The sequence below is a fragment of the Triticum urartu genome, chromosome 4, assembly GCF_003073215.2.
Source record: "Triticum urartu cultivar G1812 chromosome 4, Tu2.1, whole genome shotgun sequence".
NCBI lineage: Eukaryota > Viridiplantae > Streptophyta > Magnoliopsida > Poales > Poaceae > Triticum > Triticum urartu.
The window spans coordinates 517654556-517665831 of NC_053025.1; the positions used below are offsets into that span (position 1 = coordinate 517654556).

General features: G+C 41.9%; 1 protein-coding gene across 1 annotated transcript; it reads left to right on the top strand.

The window, feature by feature from the left end:
* The first annotated feature begins 4819 nt into the window (after nucleotides 1–4819).
* On the top strand, nucleotides 4820–10889 carry LOC125552388 (protein NRT1/ PTR FAMILY 8.3-like). The gene is made up of 5 exons (XM_048715922.1): nucleotides 4820–5064; nucleotides 7744–7843; nucleotides 8184–8401; nucleotides 9038–9594; nucleotides 9941–10889. Exons 1-5 carry the CDS (start codon nucleotides 4999–5001, stop codon nucleotides 10761–10763), a joined length of 1764 nt encoding a protein of 587 aa, XP_048571879.1. The 5' UTR covers nucleotides 4820–4998; the 3' UTR covers nucleotides 10764–10889.
* Nucleotides 10890–11276: the final 387 nt, after the last annotated feature.

An 11276-nucleotide genomic window follows, 5' to 3' on the forward strand; every position in this document is an offset into this window, starting at 1 on the left:
CAAAATAGTATAAAAAGTTGCCAAAAGTATATGAAAGTTGTAGAATATTGGCATGGAACAATCAAAAATTATAGATACGACGGAGACGTATCACTTTCCCATGAAGGATATGGCTACCTCATCTAATCAAGAGATGCCTAGTTCATCGAATCAGGAACCAGTTACAATTACCGAACCTGCCATTTCGATGGAACACTTCGAAAGTCCTGTGGAGGAGAACAATGAAGTTCCTACCAGGAGCAAGAGACAGAGGACTGCAAAGTCCTTTGGTGATGATTTTCTTGTGTATCTCATAGATGACACTCCCAGTTCTATTTCAGAGGCCTATGCATCTGAAGATGCTGACTACTGGAAGGAAGCGGTTCGTAGCGAGATGGATTCCATCTTGGCAAATGAAACTTGGGAGATAACTGATCGTCCTTATGGGTGCAAACCTATAGGATGCAAATGGGTATTCAAGAAGAAGCTTAGGCCTGATGGTACTATTGAAAAGTACAAGGCTCGGCTCGTGGCTAAGGGTTATACCCAAAAGGAAGGTGAAGACTTGTTTGATACTTACTCACCTGTGGCTCGACTGACCACTATTCGAGTTCTGCTTTCACTAGCTGCCTCACATGGTCTTCTCGTTCATCAAATGGATGTTAAGACTGCTTTCCTAAATGTAGAGTTGGACGAGGAAATTTATATGGAACAACCAGATGGGTTTGTACTAGATGGTCAGGAAGGAAAAGTGTGCAAGTTGCTGAAGTCTTTGTATGGACTCAAGCAAGCACCTAAACAGTGGCATGAGAAGTTTGAAAGAACTTTAATAGCTGCAGGCTTTGTTATAAATGAAGCTGACAAATGTGTGTATTATCGCCATGGTGGGGGCGAGGGAGTTATCCTTTACCTGTATGTTGATGACATACTGATTTTCGGAACAAATCTGAATGTTATTAAGGAGGTCAAGGATTTCCTATCTCGCTGTTTTGAGATGAAGGATTTAGGAGTGGCTGATGTCATTCTGAACATCAAGTTATTGAGAGACGATGATGGTGGGATTAGATTGCTTCAATCTCACTATGTGGAAAAGATCTTGAGTCACTTTGGCTATAGTGACTGCAATCCCTCTCCAACACCATATGATGCGAGTGTGTTACTTCAAAAGAATTAAAGAATTGCTAGAGATCAATTAAAATATTCTCAGATTATTGGCTCGCTTATGTACTTAGCTAGTGCTACAAGACCTGACATCTCTTTTGCTGTTAGCAAACTGAGTCGGTTTGTCTCAAAACCAGGAGATGTGCATTGGAAAGCTCTAGAGAGAGTTTTGCGTTATGTGAAAGGCACTGCGAATTATGAATTCACTACACCGGGCACCCAAAGGTGCTTGAAGGGTATAGTGACTCAAACTAGATCTCAGATGCTGATGAGATAAAGGCCACGAGTGGTTATGTATTCACTCATGGAGGTGGCGCTGTTTCTTGGAAGTCTTGCAAGCAGACCATCTTAACGAGGTCAACAATGTAAGCAAAACTCACAGCACTAGATACAGCTACGGTCGAATCAGATTGGCTTCGTCGGCTCTTAAATGACTTGCCGGTTGTTGAGAAACCTGTGCCGGGTGTCCTTATGAACCGCGACAATCAAACTATGATCACGAAAGTGAGTAGTTCAAAGGATAACATGAAGTCATCAAGACACGTTCAGAGAAGGTTAAAGTATGTCAGAAAAATGAAAAACTCCGGAGTTATTGCATTGGATTATATCCAAACGTCTAAAAATCTGGCAGATCTTTTTACTAAGGGTCTATCACGTAATGTGATAGATAATGCATCAAGGGAGATGGGTATGAGACCCACAATATGAGTTGTTCACAGTGGTAACCTAGTCTATGTGATCGGAGATCCCGTGAATTAGATATGGAAGACAAGCTGTTGGTCAACTGAGAGGGGAGTATCCTTACTGTTAACAATACTACTCCATGAAGATGCAATACTCTCCTAAATCTGCATGGCAGGTTGATGTATATCTTAATGTGTTCTAAGTGGCTCATTTAAGCAGAGATGTTGTCCTGCAGAACATCTTTTGAAGAACACACCTATATGAGTCTGATTGTCAAACATCACAATATATGAGAGTAGGGTTCTCTCTAGTAAACTCATGAAAGGTCACGGAGTATGACGCATAAGCTCCGCCCGCGGGAAAGACCCACGGTAGCCTAGTGTCGGTCAAGGCTTTGTGTGAAGCTAGATTCACAGAAAACTTGCAGTTCAAGGCCCAGTCCACTGTTCAAGTTGCCTACTAGTGTAGCATAGAGTTTTAGGTGGAAGTTCAACTTAACAGTCTCCACTGCAATACCGGTATATAAAACAGTGTTTTGGAATCAAAGGCAAATTTCTGTGTGCCTCTGGGATCTGGTGGGGGATTGCTGGAATTTAGTCTATATTGGGACATCCCAATAACTATTTCAGAAATTCCTAAATAAATCCTAGAGACCCACTTAGCCCATTTGTGCAAGGCAAGGGATACTACTAAAGTTTAGTCCCACATTGCTAGTTTAGTGGGAGTTGGACCTCCTTATAAGGGAGGTTCTTTCCCCACTTGCATGAGAACAAGAGGGATATCCACGCGCGCTCCTCCTCCGTCGCCCGCCTCGTCACGACGCGCCGCGGGTTGCGGGAATGAACCGATGTCTAAATTTTTGCCACGTACTACGGGTATACGAAAGGTCACTCGGGAGCTGGAAAGTTTTTGCTGTAGTGGATATTGAATACGGACGCTGCACCCTTCGGTTGTTGTCTGTTCGTTTCGTCTCCCGCGTTCCCTTCAGCTCCCGGTGCAGCCTCTCGCCTCCTTCTCTTGCGCCTATAAAAGTGAGGTCGCTCCTCTCAGAGAGATGCACCAGAACTTCTTCCTCTCGCCATAGTTCCTGAGCACTGCGCTGCTGCTACGTTCTTCCCCATCCCGGCTTGCAGCGTGCACCGCAGGTCGGGACAGTAGGCCTCCGAAACTGCACCTTTTGTGTCCTGTACGGGAGAAGGGTGATAAGGTATTTTGGGGAGCGCTTCGCGCGACTACTGACTTCTTCGTCACGGACGCCCCGGACTCCGATGACTACTTCCCCGACGACGACTTCTTCCACGACGTCGACAACTTCCTCGACGACATGGCTGGTGAGGACACCAACCCCAAGTCCAGGCTTCTGCTGCTGCTGCTGTCCCGTACGTGTTCTTCCTCTTTCTATTAGATGCCCTGCTATAGTTTCTTGTTCTAGTGTTTGCCCTAGATATATTAGACTCTGTTTCATATATGCAACTTGCTATACTGTCTGCTTCAGATGTGTTTAGTTACAGTTCATATATGAAGTTGCTGTTTACCTTCTCTTTGTCAAATCGCATGACTTGTTTTATCACTACTATACTAGTCGTGCTTTATCTAGTGTATCTGTTAATAAAATCATTCGGTAAATTGCTCATATTTCCTACACAACTTATACAAGATTACATGTTAATTGAATATATCTTGCTCCTTGCCTTCACCCATCAATCCAAATTATGGGAGAGGGCCGGGCATTATACTCCAACACAGGGTCTTTTACTCAAGACCTTCTGGCTCGGATACTATATTGAATTCATGATCCAATCAACTCATTCAAAAATCTTAACTAATGGAGAGAGGTGGGGTATGCATTTATACGTCAACACTCCTTTGGCAGTTCGACTCATTTGTAGTCCTTGACTAGTCACTTTGGCGGTGGTGCACAATAGCACAAGATATTCCGTGTGTAGATGCAATAGTTGGCGTGGTAGTCGGGCGATGGTTGATAGTCCAAGCTGTGAATAGGGAGAAATAAAATTGTCAACTGAGAGGATGATCTAGAAATCAAATCACCATGTATGTAGGCACAAAGATGAGTTCAAATCAAAACGCCACATAGGTGATGTTGTACCAGAAAAAATGAGAGACAAAGTAAGACTTTTGATTTGTTTTCTGTTTTCGCTATCGCAAGTTGCGAAGAGTTTTTTTCGAGGGGGAAGTGTTCATTTTAAAAAGGCAATCTAGAAAATCAATCAAGCTGCTTTGTGTAGCTGGCTTTGCACGTATAATATCGTCTTGGTAAATCGATTTGGTTATCTAAAGTCAACATTCACTAATGGAATGTACCAAAATGCTTACTAAACATAGTTAATTTTTATTTTACACTTTTAAAAGGGGGTCACAGCCCCCTTTGGGCTCCAAGAGGCTCCGCCAGTGGTGGTACAAACACTGTATTGCGCTTCAGCCAGGCGGTTCAATCCCCACTGGGAGCGATGATTTGAACCGCGTGGTTCCTTTGAAAAAATCTACTAGGATGTTTGCCTCTCTAGTCTCTTTTTTAATATCTGGTGTTTTGCACCCTTACTGCGTGTTTGGTTCGTGAGAATTAGAGGTGAGTATGAAATTTGAAGGGTGCGAAGATTAAAAGTTCTCTGATTGATCGGAAGGAATGAGAATTTAAGTGGGAAGAGAAATGAAAATTGAGAGAGTCAATTCCCACCGATTTCTTTCCACGGATGCCTTGTTTTTTTTGTTTGTTTGAGAATCACGGGTGCCCTGTTAATTCATGTGCAGTGCTCTGTCCCAATTTAATTTTCATCTTATACCAAACAAAGGATGAGAGTAAAATTATTAAACCTCGCATGCCTAATTCCTATACAAACTTCCTCGTGCAAACTTCCATTCCCCTACCTAACGGTTACCAAACAAGCTATTACAGAAAAAGAATGCTTTGCAATTACATAAGTTGAAGAGGGCATGGATGCAATATCGCCAATAAAAATGAAGACTAATCACTACTCTGCCGGAGGCAGCGGCAGAGATAAGCTTTGTTGTTTCGCCCTGTCTCTGGCTTCAGTAATTGACTAGAGGTGGCTGTTGCACTAGTCTCCAAATAAGCAGGAGTCAACCCACCGTTCATCGAACGTTCAGAGTTTTCTTTGAAGGGGAACAGCCCTCGGAGCTCCCCAAGCCGCATTCATGGGTTCGTCGCTGGGGGGAGAGGAGGAGGAACGGATCCTGCTAGCGCGCGCGACGCCGCCGGAGGTACCCCCGCCTTCTCATCCCCACTCCATGAAATTTCGAATGGTTCTGCTTGTTTGTATTCAAGAATCCCGAGTAGGGTTTGGACTCTTCTCTAATCCCCTTTAGTTTCTTCTTTTGGTTGCGTATTCTTATCGATTGTATTACTTTAATTGGACGCAATCGCTAGAGAAAGAAGAGAAACATACTTCGATTTGCAGCTCGAGTGGATTGACGTGCTCTTCTTTGATTGATTTGATGTAAAGTCGTAGGGAAGAAATAAAAACGAAGGGGAAATTCTGTAGAGGTGGTGGCTGACAGGCGAGGCCCACATGAGGACGCCTACCCCTTTAGGATTGCGGTATACCCCTTTTTAATCGAATTTATGATACAATATCTCGTAAATTGGAGGCTTGGAGCACGCAATTCTTCAGAGGGGTGCAGAATTATTGACTTGTATAAATGACATAAAATCGAAATTGAATGAATTGTTTTTCCTAAAATTAATGTTTGCTTTTCGGTGTGAACTTCGCTGATGTTGTCTTGCTTGTGAGGTCGGTTCGTTATTTTGACTGGTACGTTCTTTCATTGTTTGGTTGAAAGTGATGGAATGGAATGGGATAAACGTGTTTGACTGGAAGGTTAAGATTGTAAATGGATTACTGTCTTTTCAATGAACTTATCCGTGGAAAGAAACCTCAAATATTGATCAATGGACTATTCCAGATTACTACGCAATAAAATTAGAACACTGTAAAGTTTGGAGTTATATGCATCTAGGGTGAAAAATGGACATCGGATTACTGTTTTATCCAAATGATTGTCAAATTTTGGATGCTATACTGTGTTATCCACAAAAAACACTATAAATTGACAATCGGATGTACACTGTCTCTCTACCCAGTTGTCATATCTGAACTATCGGATCCATTTCCAATCCATTGAAACATGTAATGACTCCCTACTAATTTGTGTTCTTGGAAAACATATTTTTAGTACTACTAGAATTCTAAACTGTAGCTGTAGTAATCTGTACTTGAGTAACAACCAGGAAAAGCCCTGTGAAATGTTCAACTCTAAACTGATCATTCATTTTGGAAAATTATTTACTCCATAACATTTATGAAGTCGAAAATTTGCTCCATGGCTGGAATTTTCTAGATGGATAACACTTTGGTCTGAGCATCTCAGGGTCTTTTTTCCCACTTAGTGCATATTTTTTCTCAAGGATATATGCCTTACATGCTCCTATAAAAAAAATCTGTCCGTATGTTCATGCAAAGTTTTTTTTTAGCTCTTTGAGAGCCCCTTTGAATTCTGAGAGTCGGAGACTTTGTTGAACTATTTGCTTATTAATAAATGGGCCATATGCATCTTTTGGATGCAGAGACAGGGGGGTAACCTCCTTTTCGAAAAAAAATGCTCCTATAACATCAAGCATGCTGAGAGCTCTTTTTTGCATGTTTGAATCTACATTTATTCTGAACCCACAATCTTTGTCCCTTTTCTGTTTGAGCAACACAAAAGCTTTGCGCATGAATGCACTCATAGATGGAAAAAGTATTTACATGGTTACAACTATCCAGTCACAACAACCACCTGTGCCACAACCTTAAGCGCTAAGCTCCTCCAGTACTGATGCTTGGAGTCTAGTCACTTCTGCTCAGATACACAACATTGCCTCCCATGGTCGAGTGGCACAAGCCGATGAATGCGTCTCCAATGGAAAGAGGGCACGCAGTCGATCAGATCCATGAGAGCACCTTGTTCCACCAGGGTCGGGAGAAGGAACAGTGCAGCAAGTGGTGTCCCATGGAAACTAGGGCCGTCTGCAGAGAAGCCCACGTAGAATCTTGTCAACACGTTTTCCCACCTTTTTGTAGAGTCCTAGCACCATAAGCTAGCAAAGTGCATAGTCATCAACACCGATTTGACCAGGACCAATCACATGCCCGCTTTTCAGTATGGTAGGCGGCCAGCAATCCGATCCACCAGCTGCTTAGAAGGCTCGCTGGGTAATTTGCTAACTGTCACTGGGATCCCTAGGTACTTCACCAGGAAGGTGGTAACATGGCATCCCGTTAGTCTTCTTGTTTATGTTCATGCTGTCCTTGTGAGACTAATCTGGGAAGAAATCTGTCCGTATGGAAATAAGGACAAATTTCCTTCTTATTCTGCGTGTGCTAGTTGTACTTGTAGTACTATTAGTAATCAGGAATTTGATAAGGATCAATAAATATAGTACATGATGATATTTTCTTGATAAGTAAATGTGTCTGAACAACGCATGATGATCATGTGGACACCTGCCAAGGGCATCATCTCATATTGATTCTGAGAAGGATCAGGCATCCTCTGCTGCACTAGTTTTAGGAAGCTTTGCTTTACATAATTGATCACTATGAGAATGGTGGATCACCTTTTCTGCAATTAATTGTACTGATCTATCTTCGATTTATTTTATCTGTGGGGTCAACTATTAATTTTAAATAGCCAGTGAGGCAAATCCTTTGAAAAATGCAATTGTTCACGTTTATCACGCTGTCACAGGCTCACAATCTCTGCCAATGTGTGTGTTCTTTTCGTTTCATGCAACAGTTTTTTCATGCTTCCATTTTCTGCTGACTTGGATTGAGCTATGAAAAGCTTCCACTTGTCAAATAATTTGTAGATCAACCATTAACAAGTTCACTTTATTCACAGAACTTTGATGAATACACAGGCGATGGCTCAGTTGATTTCAGAGGCCACCCTATTTTAAAGCATAATACAGGCAACTGGAGAGCATGCTCATTGATTCTTGGTAATAATTCATCAAGAAATCTCCATGAAGGAACAATGTAATCCTCATGTTTGTTAGGGACAAAATCATAAGATCCTGTGAGACCATCTTTAAGAAAATATATTCTCAGTTGACTTGCAAAATTTTAATCTTGCAATTCATTGAATTGGAAATATTTTCATTAAAGTTTATGTAAGCATTTGTCAGCTTAAGAGAGTATATTCGATGATATTTTTTCGATAGTTGAGTATGTTTCATGATGATCTTTTATCGCTAAACACAAGAAAGAAAAGCCTTTGTACTTGTATGATTGTATGTAATGTTAAATTCACATGACATTTGTTTATTTATTACATGGCAGGAACTGAAGTGTGCGAACGCTTAGCCTACTATGGGATCTCCAAAAGTTTGGTCACTTATCTTTCAACTAGACTGCATGAAGGCAATGTGTCTGCAGCTAGAAACTTCACAACCTGGCAAGGAACTTGTTATCTCACACCACTTATTGGAGCAACCTTAGCAGATTCTTACTGGGGAAAGTATCGGACTATTGCTGTTTTCTCAACTATTTACTTTCTTGTAAGTTTCGACTAACCACATCCAAATGTACCTCAAAATTTCTTACTGGGGGAAAAGAAATCTCTTTCTCATTGGTTCAGTTGAATGGGCTTTGTAATAGTGTTTAGTACTTGGCACATGCTAACTTATTTGGTGCCAAATAACCATGTCATGGTGTTATTTTCGTTGGTATTCTTGATGGATGAAAGGTTAGCCATAGACAGGTTGAATGTGGACATGTAGAGCTTATCTTTTTCTCGAACACCCATATATAGCTTATTTTATCGAACATGCGTATATAACTTATTTCATAACAAAGATTATGGACACTGCATAATAATGAGTTCAGATATATTTTTTAACATGATACATAACTAGCATGTTTCACATATACTCCCTCCGTTCCTAAATATAAGTCTTTCTAGAGATTCTAATAGTGGACTACATACGGAGCAAACGAGTGAACCTACACTCTAAACTACGTCTATATACATCCGTATGTAGTTCATAGTGAAATCTCTAGAAAGACTTATATTTAGGAACGGAGGGAGTATTTGCAAACTTACTTTTCTTAGTTGTGCATCTGATGCCCCAGTACATGCTTATTTCTGCTGATATATTGTGCTAATGACTCCTCAATGTGCATTTTGATTGAAGGGGATGTCAGCATTGACGCTTTCAGCATTGGTTCCTTATCTCCAGCCCCCTCAATGTATTGGGTCTTTTTGTCCAAAACCAGCCTTACACCAGTATTTGATATACTTCGTTGGACTATACATGATTGCTTTAGGGGCTGGAGGTATCAAGCCATGTGTTTCGTCCTTCGGTGCAGACCAATTTGATGATACCGATTCAGTTGAGCGAACAAAGAAAGGCGCTTTCTTCAATTGGTTTTATTTCTCCATAAATATCGGTTCATTGATCTCTGGCACTGTTCTTATTTGGGTACAAGAAAAATATGGATATGGTATTGGATTTGCAATCCCTACCTTTTTCATTGCCCTAGCTATCGGAAGCTTTTTTCTAGGCTCAGAGGTATACAGATTTCAGATACCTGGAGGAAGCCCTCTTACAAGAGCATGCCAGGTAGTTGTTGCAGCCATTTACAAGCGAAATGTGGACTTGCCAGTTGATAGTTCTCTTCTCTATGAGTGTCATGGTAAGAGATCAGCTATCGAGGGGAGCCGCAAGCTGGAGCACAGCAGTGAATTCAGGTACTTTTCTTGGTTATCATCAGGAATCATTTGCTGTGTAAGATGCTATTACCTTACCAAATTAATTAGTGGCAAAAACTGTTCAGATGGTGGAGTTCAGAATGCTGTTCTGGAAGAAATAAAAACATATTTGTTGAAGTTTAAGAATCAAATAAATAGTTTACAATTTAACAAAAAAGTATGCTACTATATTGATCTAACACTCACGTGCTTGCAAAGCTTGTGTCTTGGGACTTCCTGGACACAGCAACCCCTTTTCAGAACCATGACAGGTAAACCTTACACAAGATGTAAGTAGCATAAGATTCGCATACCCACTGACCCGATGCATATTTGCCCTCTACAGTTTCCTTGACAAATCTGCAGTCATTTTGCGGAGTGAATGCGGCGATATTCATAATCCTTGGAGGCTTTGCACTGTCACACAGATTGAAGAGCTCAAAATATTAATGAGGATGTTTCCAATCTGGGCAACGGGCATCGTGTTCTTCACTGTCTGCGCTCAGAATTCATCAATGTTCATAGAGCAAGGGATGGCACTCAACAACCAAGTGGGATCATTCAAGATCCCGCCAGCCACCCTGTCGTCCTTGGACGTAATCAGCATCGTTGTTTGGGTCCCTATTTATGAGAGATTCATCGTGCCGATAGCCAGGAGATTGACTGGTAAGGAGAGGGGCTTCTCGGAGCTCCAGCGCATGGGGATCGGTCTTTTTGTGTCCACCATCGCAGTGGCAGTCGCAGCATTGGTCGAGATCAAGCGCCTGGAGAGCGCAAGATCCGAGGGCCTGGTCCATCAGAAGGTGCCTGTTTCCATGAGCATTCTCTGGCAAGCGCCTCAGTACCTGCTGATCGGTGTCGGCGAGGTGTTCACGTCCATCGGTCAGGCTGAGTTCTTCTACAACCAGTCTCCAGACTCCATGAGAAGCCTGTGCTCGGCTTTTGCCCTTGTCACCGTGTCGCTCGGAAGCTATCTTAGCTCGTTCATACTGACCCTGGTGTCGTATCTTACGACGAGGGGGGAGCAGATGGGGTGGATTCCTGACAACCTGAACGAAGGCCACCTTGACCGCTTCTTCTGGCTCATTGCTGGCCTCAGCTCCCTGAATTTTCTTGCTTTCCTTTATTTTGCACAGCAGTACAAGTGCAAGAAAGCTTCTGTACTTTAATGTTTTCTGCTTTGCCATGTATTGTACAGAAAGTTGTGTGCATATTTCCCTCATGAACAGGCTAACAATGTACAGTCTTCTGTAATGTACAGTCTTGTATCCTTTGATAGTTGGATACATTCGTTACTTGGACAGTGGGAATAGTTTACTTTTCCCTCTTGTTAATGAAGCTTATAAAACCATGTAGCTTTAGTTAACACGTCTGATGTCTCGATCATTCCAGTTTGTGACCTCTAAGTGTCAGGGATCTGCGTGCTTTCTAGCGGCAGAGTAACTGACCTGGAAAGTGATTGCAAACATGCAATGGTGGGTAGCACCACAGTGTACCCCAGATGTGTGAGTTAATGCATTGCAAAGGGTTTTGAACTAAAACCACGACAAGTATTTTTGAACAAAGGGAGTAATGTTGTATGGTCTGGAGAGCACATGCTTCCTTATTTTAGAAAATTCAAAACTAAGTCGAAACATTTCAAAAGAATCCAAAAAAGTATGGTGTGTAGGAACTAGAGTGAG